The sequence below is a fragment of the Muntiacus reevesi genome, chromosome 3 (genome assembly GCF_963930625.1).
Source record: "Muntiacus reevesi chromosome 3, mMunRee1.1, whole genome shotgun sequence".
Lineage (NCBI taxonomy): Eukaryota > Metazoa > Chordata > Mammalia > Artiodactyla > Cervidae > Muntiacus > Muntiacus reevesi.
This window is the reverse complement of record NC_089251.1, coordinates 182920285-182937025: the sequence shown is the minus strand read 5'-3', so window position 1 is coordinate 182937025 and position 16741 is coordinate 182920285. Positions and strand designations below refer to the sequence as shown.

The 16741-nt window shown below is 40.3% G+C and overlaps 1 protein-coding gene across 1 annotated transcript; it reads right to left on the bottom strand.

The window, feature by feature from the left end:
• Positions 1-1309: 1309 nt before the first annotated feature.
• On the bottom strand, positions 1310-16168 carry PERP (p53 apoptosis effector related to PMP22). The gene is made up of 3 exons (XM_065931278.1): positions 15793-16168; positions 5212-5352; positions 1310-2873 (listed from the first exon to the last, which is right to left on the bottom strand). Exons 1-3 carry the CDS (start codon positions 15977-15979, stop codon positions 2647-2649), a joined length of 555 nt encoding a protein of 184 aa, XP_065787350.1. The 5' UTR covers positions 15980-16168; the 3' UTR covers positions 1310-2646.
• Between the last annotated feature and the right edge of the window lie 573 nt (positions 16169-16741).

The following is a 16741-nucleotide window of genomic DNA, read 5'->3' as shown; positions in this document are numbered from 1 at the left end:
TGTGAGCATGAGATAATTGTTTGGGAACCTAGAACTGCTTGTTTAATGGGTGGGGACTCAGTATAATAATTACAGAGCCAGAAACCAGTTCAGCTTGATCATAGGAAATCTCATTCAGTACATTTTTAGTCTTTAGATGGCTTCTCAAATTCTCTATTCCTCTCTGGAATTCCCTAGAATTCTCCTGCTCTGTTTATGACATAAAGGTTTCTGTCCTAATGAATATGAACTAAGAAGGAATGGAGGGTCTCTACGCTGGAACAAGGCTGAAAGAAGTGGCACATTTTAAGTAAAGTAATGATGCTTCTTCTGTCACAGACATGTCTGTTAGTACAGACCATGGATCCCAGGAAGCTGTAATTTTTCCTAAATGTGCATCACTAGGATCTAGTGTGTTACTTATTAGGAGAGAAAGAAGGAAGCTGGGTGGGAACAAAATCCAAAGACAAGAGTGCTTACTTTAGAGAGGACCTGTATCTGAGTCATTTTCATGTCTAATGAGAGATTCAGATTCTGAATCTCTAGATATCCATTATCTTTGTGAATGGATCAAATTGTTAATTTGATCATTTCAAACCTTGTCAAAGATTTTTTTTTAAATTTTGGTGTAAAGAATCACCCAGACCAAATTCTTGTAGTCTTATGGTCAAATTTATGAAACGATCACCTTAAACTTTGAAAACCATAGAAGAAAAAGTCACTGCCAGTGGCTGACAGAAGCACTAAGAAAAAATATCCTCCTTCTCCCACCCTGCTACTTGGAAACCGTTCTTCACAATTATATATAATAGAGTAGAATTCACCTGTGAGCCACCATGGGGAAAAACAAACAAACAGAAAATGGAAGATGGACAAGAGGAAAAGACGTAAAAGAGACTGCTTGTGGTCCCATGACCTGAATAGAAGAAGATTCCATCTCAAGCAGGAAGCTGTGCCACAGAAGACGTGAGAACCACCAGTGAAACCAAACTAATGTCCCGTGGTGTCTGGACCTACCAGGAAGCTCTTGGTCCATTCCCTCTGATGGCAGTGCTGGATAAATACGGTTTGATATTGGTGTCCTGGGTATTGGTCATTGAGGAGGTTGTTTAGAGAGTAAACTACTAGAATCCATTAAAGTTCATCAAAAGTTGCATTGTTTCTTCTTTTTTATGTTCGTCTTAAAACTTGAAAATGATAAAAGCAACTTTTCACTTTATCCAATGTTCTTACTACCCCACTCAAAACATCTTTTACAAACTCCCTTCCCCCAGATTTGGGGGAATGAGGGGAGTAGCAAAACCAAAAAAACTGCAAACTAGAAACAAGATAAGATCACCTGGTTTATTGAGAAAAGTTCATAATAAAACTGCAACTGCTATTTTTACAGCTTACAAAATAATTTGATATATAAAATGAATTGGTTTTCATTATGTAAGTACAATAGTAAAAAAATAATAATATTCCATGTGATATATCATATTTGCAAGTCAGAGAAACCCCCATTCCTGACTTCTCCTGTTAAACGTTTTACATCAGATATTTTTAATCTGTTTACCAAGGGAAACCAGGTTTTTAACCATATTTAAGTTTTTGCTTACAGTTGCAATCTATCAGAAGCTGTGTCTACATGATTAGAGCCCGATCAAGCCAAAGATGAAAAATTCAAGCCATGTCTCCTCTTTAGGCTGTTTAATGTTACTTTTGTGATGGGAATGGCCCTCTAATGCTTTACTGAACAACCTAATACTACTTAAAGGTCACAATGAATTAGACCAGTCCATTTTTCAATCCAGTCTACTCTGGTCTAGAGCATATAGACACCAAAGAGCACAGAATTACTAGTAGCTTTCTACCACACCCCCACCCTACGAACCACTTTAAAAGAGAAAATTTCATCTTAAGATTTCACTGCTTAAGGAGGCCTTACTACTGCAACAGGTTTTGGCAATGAAAGAATACTTTCCTAGATGTCATATTAAGTTAATGGAAAGCTTAGCCCCCAAATCAATTATCCATGATATTCATTAGAAATTCTCACAAATGACATGCATGTAGGAACCAATTTTGCTTCTTTGAATAGCCAAAGGCTTGAAAAAAATTTTTTTTGCATTTCTTTTAGAATATTTAGTCACTGACAATTTTTACCAGTATCATCTTCTCTCCTCAGTCCTTAATAGACCCAACCCATTCCATCTGGGAAAAACAGAAACCTAACCAGAGTACTCAAGTCTTTGAAGCCTTCTCATTTTTACCTTATAAATTTTGTGGTTACTTTCATACTCATATTCTTTTACAAATGCAATATCAATGGTATTGTTAGATACAAGCAAACATTGGCATATTAGTATTGAGTTGGCCAAAAAGTGAGTGCAGGTTTTCCCATCTTATGGACAAGCCTGAATGAGCTTTTTAGTCAACTTAATAATTAGGTAATTAATTAAAAGAAGTAAATCTTACTTAACACTACAAAACATATATAAAAGATGAATATGAAACTATAACACCATTTAAGAAACACTTTCCCCAGATTATTTTAACATTTTGACCATAGTTTAATGATATGAACATTGTCCCCAAAACAGGTTCAAAGTATTCTGGGGAAAACAGTTTCTTTCTCTGGAATCTATCTCAGCAGCAGTGATGTTCTTCTGCTCATTCCCCACCTTAGGCAGATGTGTAGAAGTACCTGGGCTTGGCATTGCCCAGCAGGTCATCTTCATAGTTGGGGAGGCAACAGAAGAAGAAGGCACAGCCGATCAGGATAATAGTGGCCGCCCACCCGAAGCCGTAGGCCCAGTTATAGATGTAAGTGACAGCAGGGTTGAGGTGAAGGTTAAAGGTCTGAGTGTACTTCACAGGGTAAATTACCAGGGAGATGATCTGGAACACAGCTAAAAGGAAGGAAAAAAATTCCCAAAGTATGAATGCATGAATGAATGAATGCATGGTAACAACAGATTAATTCCTCTTCTTCAACATTTTTGCCTTAAAATTAAGTGTTAAGTCCACCTAAATAATGCTGATAAAAGGGGCTGGGAGAATCTAGTTAATCATGAGCCAAAAAAGATGGCTGAATATTTTGTGTCAAAGATACCTGGCACTGAGCAGAATACTGAATATATGAAATACAGGCAGAATATTAGAGCATCATTCCACAGTACCTGTGCAAGCATTATATACACTAAAGTAAAAATTGCTGAATTGTGGTGTGCAATAGAAAGCAAGAGCATAGAGAAGAGCCTGTTCTTTTCATCTTTGCATTTCCTGTGCCAAACATTTAATATGTCAGTATTAGAAAAAATTATACACACACACACACACACACACATATATATACACGTGTGTGTGCACACACACATGAATTAGGACTCAATACTGACATTTGATAACATGCCACTGGAATATTCATTCAATAAATGAATGACTAAATGAAACAATGAACCAATGATATGAATGACCAATGGGAGAATCGGTACAAAAGCCTGCAGAGGAAGGGAAATTTGAAGAATAAAATAGAAATGAAGAGATGGAGGGCAGGAAGAAGAGCATTCCAGGCTAGAAGAATAGAAGTAAAACAAGAGAAATATCAAGGTGCTTTGAAAAAGTGAAAGGGCAGATACAGGCAGGGAAACATGTCAAAGAGACTTCTAAACTCTTAATATAACAGTCACATTGTTACAATTATTATTAATCATGCATTAACATTTTAAATTGCTTAAAAATAAAAGGAGCTTTATTAGATTTACTTTGTAGTCTTTTTCAATGAACATGCATAATTCTATAAAGCGCTAATGAGTACACACATGCTATGCTATGCCATAAGCTATGCCAAAAGACCCTGATGCTGGGAAAGACTGAAGGCAGGAGGAGAAGGGGATGACAGAGGATGAGATGGTTGGATGGCATCACTGACTCAGTGGACATGAGTTTGAGCAAACTCTGGGAGATAGTGAAGGACAAGGAAGCTTAGCATGCTGCAGTTCATGGGGTCGCAAAGAGTCAGACATGACTGAACACGACGCTATGCCATGTGCTTTTAACTTAGTATTTCATATGTGCATTGCCATGACTTAAGGCATGAGCAAATTTTAGCTCTGTGACACTTAGACGCTGCTCTTCACAGAGGGGCCAATTAGTTGGCTGTGCTTCCTGGAGTATGTCCAGGAGTGGATGGTTACCACCACTTTGCTTTCACCTTAATTTTTTTCTACTAGCTCCACAGATATATTCTTAACTAATTTTCTGTTTTTTGGTTTTTTTTAAAGAAAAACTAGTTTTTCCATTTCTCTTTTTTAATCACTAGAAAGGCTACAGATGTTTCCATATCTTGACTTGTTGCTTCTGTTTCCCAACTTAAAATGTTCTCCTTTGGCAACTCATGAAGGGCAATCTTGATGTGGATCATCATTTCTCTGCTTCTTGTCTACTTAAAATAGCAAACTTTCACTGGTTAAGCCTGTCATTTAGTGCAAATCGTTGTGTCCTACACAAAATGAACACTTCTCTGCATTTTTGTCTAATGTGATCGTGTCCAACTCTTTGCGACCCCGTGGACTGTACCCCACCAGTCTCCTCTGTCCATGGGATTCTCCAGGCAAGAATACTGGAGTGGGTTGCCATTTCCTTCTCCAATATGTGCCATAATACATGTAAAATATAGTTATTTACCCATTTGGGTTCATCACATGGTTTAGATCAATTTCTACAAAATCTAAATTGCAGAGGACCCTTCCATGATCCACCACATCCTAAGACTGCAAAACTTCTTCACCAAGTGCAATGGTTCAGGGACATTTCAGTCCCCTAAGCATGCAGCTCATGGCAGGCCAGTCTGAGACCACTATGGAGACTGCCCTTCCAGTGGCGACACAGCCCTGGCCCCTTGCGGAGCGGTGTCAGGGACTCGAGGTCATCTATGAGAGACAGCCTAGAGTGGTAGGCTAGGCTAGAGAGAGCCTAGACAGGTAGAGTGACAACCTTCCTCACTTGGGTGGGGGGCCTGGGACTGCAACGCTATCTCAGGCAGAAGAGGAAAGGGAGCAGGATCTTAAAGCACATCCTCTGCTATTTCTGCCTTTGGGGACACATTTTCTGAGAGCAGATCAGGAGCTGTGTTGTCAGGGATCTTCACTGTGGCTTGGACTATACTATAGTTACTATATTGATATAGTATACTATATTGATGTTCACTGCAGATAGGAATGAAGAATTGCTGGTGCACAGTCTTACCAGCCAGGGCCAGGAGGCCTCCGATCACTCTCAGGAAGACAAGCATTTGGGGTCCACAGAGGGCAAAGAAGGAGAGGATGAAGCAGATCACCAGGATGATGAGACCGCAGAGCAACATGGCGGCGGCTGCCCTTCCCCAAGCTACAAGGAAAAACAAACGGTCATTAATACAACAGACATGCCAAATCTAAAAATTACTTAACAAAGCATCAACAGTTTTTTTTTCTTTCTAATAATTATATTTGGGTGGAAGAATAGTTTTTCTTTCAAGAATACTTAAACATCTCCATATTTTTTTTTATTATTTTTTTTTCAGTGGGTTTTGTCATTGACATTGATATGAATCAGCCATAGAGTTACACGTATTCCCCATCCCGATCCCCCCTCCCACCTCCCTCTCCACCCGATTCCTCTGGGTCTTCCCAGTGCACCAGGCCCGAGCACTTGACTCATGCATCCCACCTGGGCTGGTGATCTGTTTCACCATAACATCTCCATATTTTAAAGGAAGAATAGGCAATTCGTAGGTAGGGCATTAATATAGTGATATACAGTAATGCCTTATCCCTCTGTTTGGGGGCAAATGCTTATACCTCCAAAATGAAAGGTAGACATCATTAAACTGTATCTCACTTAATAAGTGGATAAATTGGCCATATAAACAGGTATATTTAAAAGATTAACTCAAGTTCTAATCCAGTACAACCTAATAAACAACATTTTTGGTATTGAACAATCCAAATTATAATCTCGTCAGGAACTGTTTCAATTACCTTTAAAAGGATCTTTGTTTTGTATTAAGATTTGGTTCCATGCAAAAATAATTTTTGAAAACAGAGTGCCTATGACTAGGCAGAGATGTGAAATAAAACACCTTAATTGTAAAGTATGTGTGATTTTTATAACAAATTTAGGTGCAAACAACCTTTCTAAATTTTTGCATAAATTTTTTCTTAAGTATTCAGAATTTGTTGCACAATAATTCTCAGTTATTGACATGCGCCCTAAAAACAATCGGGATAAGGTGGAAATTTAGTTCTGGTTTCAAAGATCTATGTGGGCAGCTCCAGCCCTGGCCCATTCTGCTCTGCCTATGGGAAGAGAAAAGCCATGACTTCCCAGCTAAGGATTCCAGCCCATCACTCTTCCTGTTCAACCTGCACCAATTTGTAAAATCTCTTTCCCACACAACTTTCTCTCCAGAGGTAGTAACTGACATGTATGAAGTAATCACTCTGTGCCAGGCATGGAGCTAAGAACCTGCCATGGTTTAACTCTCTGAATTCTCATGATAATTCTTCAAGGCTCACATTCTGTTATCATTTCTATTTTAGAAGTGAGATGAAACTGAGGCTTGGAGAGTCCAGATAATCTGCCTATGGTCACAGAACTGGCAGCCAAGTCTGATTTCTAGCCTGTCTATAGCCAGAATGTGACTCTTTTTCTTTGGGGATATGATTTACATGGTGGAAAATCCATCCATTTAAAGTGTACAATTCAGTGGTTCTTACTATATTTACAGGGTTGTGCAGCCATCACCATTTACAATTCTAAAACTTTCATCATTCCAAAAAGAAACCCCATGACCATTAACAGTCACCTCCCACTCCCTTCTTCCTTCAGCTTCCAACAACCACTAATCTACTTTCTGTCTCTATAAATCTGTATACCCTGTACATTGCTTATAAGCAGAATTATAGGTTATATTATGTGGCCTTTGTGACTGTCCTGTGCTTGCATTTAGCATGTTCTCAAGGTTCATCTATATTGTAGCAGCATGGATCAGGACTTCATTCCTTTTTATGACCAATAATTATTCTATTGTATGGAGAGCCCACATTATGTTTGTCCACTCATTCATTAATGAATGAACATGCACCCTTAACCTGTTTTTCCTTATTGAATTTGAAAAAGAGAGTTGCATGCACCTCAGTGCTGGTCCTACTCCAACTTTTACAAAGCTTGGGTAGCAAACATACCCTCACTTAATTTTGGTCACTAGACTGGTCAATGGTAGACAAACCTAAGGACTAGCAGAAAGAACAAAGGCTTGGGAACCTTGTTTATACCCTGCCCCTACTACCTATTAGGGTTTCCCAGGTGGTGCTTGTGGTAAAGAACCCACCTGTCAATGCAGGAGACATAAGAGACACAGATTTGATTTCTGGGTCAGGAAGATCCCCTGCAGGAGGGCATCGCAATCCCTCCATTAATTTTGCCTGGAAATCCTCATGGACAGAAGAAGCTGGTGGACTACAGGCCATGAGATCACAAAAAGTCAGACACAACTGAGTGACTAACTTTCACTTTCTTTCAAGTAGAAGACACATGCTCATTTTTTTTTACACGCTCAAATATTATGTTTTCACACAAATGATCCTTTAGCAGCAGTGTCAGGATGACAGTTCCGATGCCATCATCAGGGGCATGACAGTCCATGAGTGGGTCCAGTTTTGTTTATAATTTTTACTACTTTCCTCCAAGTCCTGCTCTTTCTGTGAGATCAATAAGCGATTTTAGGACCAAGGTAAAAAGAAATGTTTTATTTTAAAAGCAACAAAGATAAAGCCAGAATGTGAAATTGAGTAATTAATTCTCTTTTCTCACTTTTGCCTTGTCCTTTGAGTAAGGTAACTTTCCAGAGAAGAGGAGCCATCTTTGGAAAGAACATCTAAGACCATCTCTAAGTCTACACCATAGACCACTGATACAAAACCATCAGTGGTGCTTATAGAAAATATGGATTCCTGTGTCCCTCCAGACACAATGAATCACAGTTGAAAAGACCGTGCCCAGGAATCTGCATTTTGCTAGTATTTCTTACATTTATACTAAAGCTTGAGAACAACTAAGATAGATGATTAATCTTCTTATAAGAACAGCTGTTGCATTGCCAGAAAGGAGCATGCAACTTCCAGTGTGTGACATGCCAATTACAGTCTCATTTCTATAGATTTTTTTCATGGCTACTGCCAATCATTAAGTTCAATTAAATACAATCATTAAATTCAAACAAGCAGACACTGATTTTTCCTTTTAAGTTGAATTCACAGGTTTGTAACTGTTCAATGAAAAGGCAATACATCTCTATATGCATACAGAGGAATACAAACACGAAAATCAATTGTACAGTAGAATGTGCGTGTTCAATAAATACAGAAAAAAAAATCCTAACAGGGAACATATTTAATAATCAAACTTTGACAATTACAGATTAAGGTTTTTAAACTATTGCTAAATAATGTATGATATTGCCTAAAGAGTAATGTCAATCATTTTACCTGTTTATTTGAGGAAAATTAATACAAAGTTAAATTATTGCTATTACTACTTCCTCTGACACTATAGCTGTAATTTTCACTTAGTTTCAGGTACTTGAAAGAAATTTAAAAAATAGTAAGCCAATTCACCTAAAACCAACAGGTGAATGTAAAGATAAACACATCATTTTAATAATTCTTTCTATGCTATGTTAAATCAACTCAATTAGCGTCTTGTTTATTTAAAACGCTGAGTCTGAGAGAAATCAAAATGGATACTTCAGCAACATTTTGTCTGGAGAAAGGCTGCCTTGGAAGTAGAACATGTACAACCTGCTCCTTGTAGCGTGGAAACACCCACAGTGAATCACTTAACTATCATTTGAGATAGAAATCTTAACATGGTTTTGAAGGTCCAGACGGATGGATAACAAGGAAGGCAGTCTGCTCTCATGTCAATGACTGTTTTGTGAGATGGATCCTATTAGGCCTGAGTAGGGTCCTCCCAGCCCAACATTCTGCCTGAGAAGGGGCCAACTGCCATGTAGGCTTACAACATGGCAATTTTCCAAGACACACACTTTTAAAAGTTAAGTCTGTAGGCTAAGTACGTGTGGTCTCCCTTAATCACCCAGAATGAGCCTGATATTCCCAAATTTACCAAACCCTTTTGAGCACTATTTATATTTTATATTATACCTTCACCTAAATTCTACCTATTTACCTGCCCCAATGAAAAAAAACATCACTTTTTAAAACTTGTCCTAAAGCCACTTCTTTCATGATTCAACAGATGTTCCTCAGTTCTTCAAAGACAATCCATCTTCATCTATTCTGAATATGACTCCGTCCTTCATTATTATTTTATATAGTAAATTTTATGGCCTTTCCTAATCTGTATTTTATTGGCATTTGTTACATCCATACTAAAATTTGAGAACAACTTAGATGATTAATCTCCTTATAAACATAGATTGCAACACTGCCAAAAAAGGAGCATGTAAGTTTCATGAGAAATGAGACTACTATCAACTGTAGTCTCATTTCTATAGATTTTTTTTTCATGGTTACTGTCAATCATTAAATTCAATTAAATACAATCATTAAATTCAAATAAGCAGAATTTGTGTGTGTGTGTGTGTGTGTGTGTGTGCAGGGGTTGGGGAAGTTGTCAATTACCTTTCTCTGAATTGAGACCACAACAGCATGCTGTATTTCAGGTAAACAGCGTTTCTATGCAGGAATGTTTTTTGTTTGTTTGTTTTCTTAAAGGAAGGCAAATTTGGGGTTTCATATGTAATTCATAATTTATTCTGTCATAAGTTTATTTTCTAAATACCCCTTGGAGAAATTCATGTTATCCAAGAAACCAGCAATATTACAAATCCACTGTTAAATAAGATTCATTAAAGATCCATTTAGGTGAAGAATGGCTTATCGAATTTTGCTATTTCTTGCAAAGATTCAACATTAAATCAACAACATGGAAACCATTCGCTGATCACTAATGAAATTCTGAGTTTTTTCTAGGAAATGTTTTTAAATTTTTTGTATGAGGAAGAATGCCGTATCTTTTTCCAGAGATTATACACTAAAACATGACATTACAAGACAAATACAGCTGGGAAAAGACCAATAAGATCAACTGATAAGAAAAGAGCAATAAAAGTAAAAATAAGTAAATACCTAGAATATCAAGCTAGAAACCATAAATCAAACTTAAGTTTGGGGAAAAGAAAAAAAATTTTTTTTAATTTTAAGACAAGGAGAGCACTACTACTATTGTGGGTGATACTTTGGAGACTGTCATGACTTTTTCACCCCAAATTAGTATTTCTTTTAATGGATCTGCTGCATTCTTCAGGAGTTTTACATGTGGGCACCAAATATTGAGGTTTCCCTAGTGACTCAGTAGTAAAAAATTGGCCAGCAATGCAGGAGGCGTGGGTTCTATCTCTCGGTCAGGAAGAGCCCCTGGAGGAGGGCATGGCAACCCACTCCAGGATTCTTGCCTGGCGAACCCCATGACTGAGGAGCCTGGCAGGCTACAGCCCACAGGCTGGCAAAGAGCTGGACATGATTGAAGCGACTGAGCCCAGCACCCAGCAACAAATGCTGACCGAAACCTCCTGTGAACCCGCCCCGCACTCAGCGCCCTGCACACACCGAACTGTCACCCAGCCAGAGGATGGTTCCTTCCCAGAACAAAAGACTCATCTATGAACAAGACCGAAAACCCTACCTGGTGACTGAGATTTTGTCAGATTTCTTCCTATTGTTTCTATAAAATTCTTTAAGTCATACACACACAGAACTGAAAACTGGATGAGACCAAAACTGAAAATATAAAAAGATGCTATCTACAAATAAACATAAGCATGGGTGGACGATATAGTCAAAAAGACTGTTGCCTATTCAGCAAGGAGACTTGCAGTAATACAGACCAGTGCTTCTGAAACTTAAAAGTGCCGATGAATCAATCACCTGGGGACCTTGTTAAAATACAGATTCCAATTCGGTAGATGGGCCTAAGATACTGAGTGTCCAATAACCTCCCCAATAATGCGGGTGCTGATGGTCTGCATTAGTAGTAAAAATCTAGAGGATAACTCAGTACAGGCCTCCAAAACAATCGGCAAAGGAAGAGCGATTCTGCAAGGTTTGGAGGCAGGAGAGGAATGGCTTAAAGCAAGAATGGTGGGGGCGGGGGTCTCTAGGGGGGAAGATTCCACAGTAGGTGTGAGATTCTTTACATGCTCCACATTCCCAACCCCCCTACACTGAGCCAGATGATAACTCTTGCCTGTTGGTCTTTACAGAACTCCTTTACCGTCTTTTAAAGTCTGAGAGGGGAAACTATCCTACACAGGAAGATGGGAAAATACAGGAAATTGTGTATGGACACAGAAAAGATAACTAGCCGCAAATTTGGGATCTACCCTCAAATGTTTGAAAATCTGTCTGCTGTTAGAAGGCTAGAAAGAAGAATTTACAGAGAAGCACGTCAGCTCTTGTTAGTGTTAAGAGAGGTACTTTTTTTTAAATTGGAGGATAATTGCTTTACAATATTCTATTGGTTTCTGCCATACAACAATGCAAATAAACCATAATTATATATACCTTCCGTACTTCTTCAGCCTCCCTCGCCCCTCCCATCCCACACTTCTAGACCATCACAGAGTACCAAGCTGGGCTCCCTGTGTTATATGGCATTGCTACTAAGAGAGGTACTTTTAAACAAACAAGCATGGTGGAGAGAATTAAGTTGCTGAACAAAGGGTGAAAGCTCAGATCAATCACAGGGGATGCTGACGGGCAGGCTTTGGAGAAATCTTGAGTAGGTGCATTCTTCGTCCCTCCTAATTCTGATAGTCTAGGAGTCTGTGTCCATTTACAGGGAGAAAAGACAAATTAGGTCACTAAAAAGGAATCGAGGCTCTCTGGTAGTTATTGCTAAGCATAGCAAATGTGGAGTAAACTGGGCAAGATCACTGGTTCCTAGATGTCTAGATTTTATAAATCAACATATATATATATATATTTAATCATGAAAATCAATTGAATGTCCAAATTTTTGTTTTACTATATAAGAATATGAACACATGCCCACAAAAGATCAATCTACTAATGCCTAATTTCATAAGCCACAAGAATATAATCTCAAAATGAAATCCTTTAAGTTGAATTTAGCCCAGTGAACACCTGTTAACTTCATGCTTTTCTCATTTTCCATGCTTTGAAAAACCATAGGGCTAAATGATCTAAAACTATTTCCTATAATAATCTGATTCTTTGTCTTAAGGCTGATTTCATGTTTAAAAAAAAAATTTCAATGTGGTATCATTGGTAAAAATGAGGCTCTGCCCTTCTGAGTTCAGATGGAAGACAACCTGGTTATCCCTTGCTGGCACTCAGACTTGCCACTGTCGTTCTTGGAGCATAAATTCATCTTTCTTATCCCAGTAACTGATCCACAAACTTAACTCCATTTTTCTCCACCCTGAGCGAGTCAGAGCTTGCTTAGGACTTGAAATCTACATCTCTGAAGTAGATCTCCTGATCTACTCTTTCTTAGAACTGGAAGAGAAGGTGCCAGCAATGCAGAAATACCATCTGTGAACACGGATTCAAATTTAATTTTGCATTTTCTTTATACATGAAATTTGAATGACTGTTTCAGCATTTAAATCTAGATTTTTCTTTTCCTGTTTTGAGGATTAGAAACCTTGATTTAAAAAAAAAAATTCAAACAAGTATGTGTATTTATTTAGTTGTTGTTGTTTAGCTGCTAAATTGTATCTGTCTCTTTTGCGAACCCATGGACTGTAGCCCCCCAGGCTGCTCTATCCACGGGATTTCCCAGGCAAGAATACTGGAGTGAAAAAAAGAATACTGGAGTGTGTTGCCATTTCCTTCTCCAGGAGATCTTCCGACTGAACCCTCCTCTCCTGCACAGCAGGAAGATTCTTTCTCACCGACCCACCAGGGAAGCCCCATTTAGTTGTTACTATTATGCAAAAGAAAATATTCAGTGTTTAATTCGGTTTATTGATGAGGAAAAATGAAGTAGATAAATCATATTTTTAAATTCTTAAAACTGTTAATGACAGTGAAGAATATAACGTTCTGCTTTTTACATAATTCTAAGGAACTTTATGGAAAAATGCCTATATTATTTAGTATTATTGCCGATACTGACCAGCAACAACCTGGGTCTTTAATACCAAAATAAATCAAAGTTATAAATATCAGCAAATAAAAGTGATAGTGAAGCACTTTGTAATACAAAGGTATACTTTCGTAAGTGTTACAATGGTAAACCACAAGATTTAAATTTTAGTACACGGCAAGAAATTTTTAAAAAGTGGAGGTACTTAATTCTCTATACTGAGATATTTTAATTAGAGCCATCAACCTTATTCCTCGTCATGTTTGTACATACGTGGGAGTATGTGTAAACTGCTCACTGCATTTTAGATAAAGTATGACCTCATGTGAATGTATTTTTTTCAGCAAGGACATACTGAAGCCATCTGAAAATCTCAAGAGTTCAGACACCTAGATAAACGACCTAAAGTGTAGAAATACACAATTTCTATACCTGTGAGGCAAAACTAGACAACAGTCCCTGGTAGGAGATGGAGTGGAAGTACAATAATCATTCTAACCATCTTTGACATCAGTAGCCTGGGATGGACCTCTTGTGGTGAATTCATAGCTATTTTCTTCTTCCCACGGTCACCTATTGACAGTGGATGCTAGGTTCATCATTTGATTCTAGGGCTTGAACAAAAGCTGCGTCTAACACATTCTTGGCACTTGGTTATCTTTGCAAAGGTCGGGAATAACTAAATTGGAATGTGAAGGCTACCACCTCCCACTTGTGAAAATCACAAAGACAGTACTAGATTCCGCAAGACTCACTTGGAAAACCGCACTTTTCCAAAGACCAACTTCTGTATCAAATTGAAACATCAAATATTCACTGGATCTGTACTTTATCTACAATTTTAAAAAGTTAATGCCTGAGACTTTTGTCTAATTAAAAACAAATTAGAAAACAGAAATAGAACCTGCTTACTCCCTTCTTTATACAAAGTACTCAATCAGCCTGGGGTTAGAAGCGCCACACCCTAAGAAGGTGAGTTCATCCTGCAAGTCAGGAAAAATAAAAACTGCATTGTGCCAGTTTCACAAGAGGGCTGTGGTCACAGTCAGAGCCTTGCAGGCCAGATCATGTCCCAGCGATAGTGCTGATCCAAGCTCTGCCTGCACCCTAACCTTCTTAATTCACATGCCCAGGATCCCTAAATATTCGTTGGGTCTGTATTAGTCTTTGCAGTGAGACATGAAGACCAAAGTCTGCTTAAAAACACACCTGTTTTAAGCAGGCCTGCTAAATCCTCTATAAGATACAGAACCTGACTGCATTTTAACCAAATACACAGACATGCTATTTCAAAGAAATTAACTCGCTTCAAATACCTAAAAGACTTGCAAGTAATACAAACCATGGCAGGTGGGCTGTTTGTGCTTTAAGAGAGGAAAAACAAGGACTCAAGGAAAGTAGGAATTTCATTTATCTTTACATTTACTTTCTGACTAGGGCCATGCCTCCTTTGTGGGTGGGGGTGGGGTGGATTCCATGTGGGAACTTCCAAGTAACTCCACAGTGGATAAGATAAAGCACCAAGCCTCTGATTCAGGGCCTCAAGATAAACAGAATTTGGTTTGAAGCCCTGAGCCAGTTTAGGGGTAGGGGGCACGTCAAAGGCCCTACCAGAGAATGGGGAAAAAGCAGGATAGCCTTCTTTCTCGGTTTAAAACTATTAAACTCAGCTGGTGAGGCCCCATTCAGTAGTACCTGGCTTTCAGCTTCTGATTATGCTCCTACCTAAGCCCTCTTTTTTCAGACCCCACACACGTCGCTAATTACAACAGACCCCAGCAGTTCTTCCCACCTACCAGTAAGCTGGGAGCGGTATCCGTCCAGGGCAAGTCCCGTTCGGTCCGTCAGCTAACTAGTAGGCAGGAAATCCCTCCACGTTGGAAAAAAGAAAATACTCTATCGGCAGTATTTTAAATTTGTCGACTCCGTTTCATTTCGCTAGTGTAGAAGGTGTGTTTGCTTTTTAGATTTCAAATCGAATTGAAATAAAGTTTTCTAAACAGCAATCCTGGACTTGAGCCAAACTCTCCCTCTAACAAGAATTACCCTGCAGCGTTAAATACTGCAATATCTACTGAAATTACCACTGCTAAAACTTCGACAGAAAGGGTTGGGTTTTTGTTTTTTGGGTTTGTTTGTTTTTTTTTTTTTAAGGAAGAAGAGTTGCTTTCTCTTAGTTCAAGTTGAATAATATAGCGAATTAGGGAAGGTACGCACTTTTAATACTTGTAGTTTAAGCATAAGAACAACCAGAGAAGGAGGCCACGGAATGGGAATAAATTTCAGTAGGTATCCAAGAAAATATACTTTGTTCACTGTATTTACTCATCAAACCCTTTTCAAATGGCTGAGATCACCTTTTGCTGTACAAACTACGAATAAATGTAGTTTGAACTAGGATCATTATCCACCAGCGTCGAGCCTGGGTTTTGGCCACTCAAGGCTGCTACTGCTTGATTTTGTACGGGTCCGAGGTATGAACCCAGGCTATGAAGAGATTTTTGTTGAGTCACCCATTAGCCCCCCGGCCCTGTTTAGTCCCTTCTCGACCCAGTCTTAGTCCATTCCCGTAGAGCGACTTCCGCACTCCCTGGGCGCCGGCGCTCGCCCCAGCCGCCGCCCGGAGGACTTCCCGGAGGAGGCGGCACTCACCGTACGCCATGAGGCTGTCGCAGACTTCTAGTAAGCAATGCCACCACAGCGAGGACGTCTGGCTGTCGTCGCTCGACTGCAGCCAGCCGCGACCGGCCAGCGCGATGATGTCAAAGACGATGGCGCTCAGGAGGAGCAACGGCAGGATCCACCTGCAGCGCTCGCAGGCCAGGCCGCAGCGCAGCATCTCGGCGGCGTCGGGGAGGAGAGCAGCGCGCGAGCTCGGACGCCGGCGGAGAGTGGCCCTCGAGCGCGGGCAGCGCGACAAAAGGCAAGAGGCCGCGAGGAGGCGGCTCTTGGAGGACGCGGCTCGGGGCTGGCAGCGGGGGCGCGGCGCCCGCCCCACCTAGATTCCGGTGACTCAGAGCGCGCCGCCCGGACCTGCCGGGCCGGCCCGCCGGGGCGCGCGCTAGGGAGGCGGGGCCGGGCTCGGGTTACGGCGGGTGTGGGCGAGCCGAGCCCTGCCCGCGAGCGGCCTGGAGCCTCGCGGAGCCACAGTCTCGTCTCCCCCCTCACTTGGTCCCCGCGCATCCAACGCTTCTCTTCTCAGTGCTTCAAGGTGTACACATTTTAATCTGCGGATCACCAGTTAGGTATTCAACCCCTGACGTCGGATCGTGGTCTGATTTTCAACAATACTGTGTTTAAGTTTCCAGCCATTTGAGATGAGCGTGCAAACTGGACATGGGCCGTTGTCGCACTCCGTTTGAGCGCGTGTTTGAGCACGTGCACCGAACCGAGGGTCCCTGACCCTCCGCAAGAGCTTGCCTGGTAATCCCAGGGGCTTCCCTCGTGGTTCAGATGGCAGAGAATCTGCCTGCCATGCAGGAGACCCGGGTTTGATCCCTGGGTGGGGAAGATCCCCTGGAGAAGGAAATGGCAGCCCACTCCAGTATTCTAGAGTCGGAGAGGACTGAACGACTCACACACACACATACACACAGCCGCA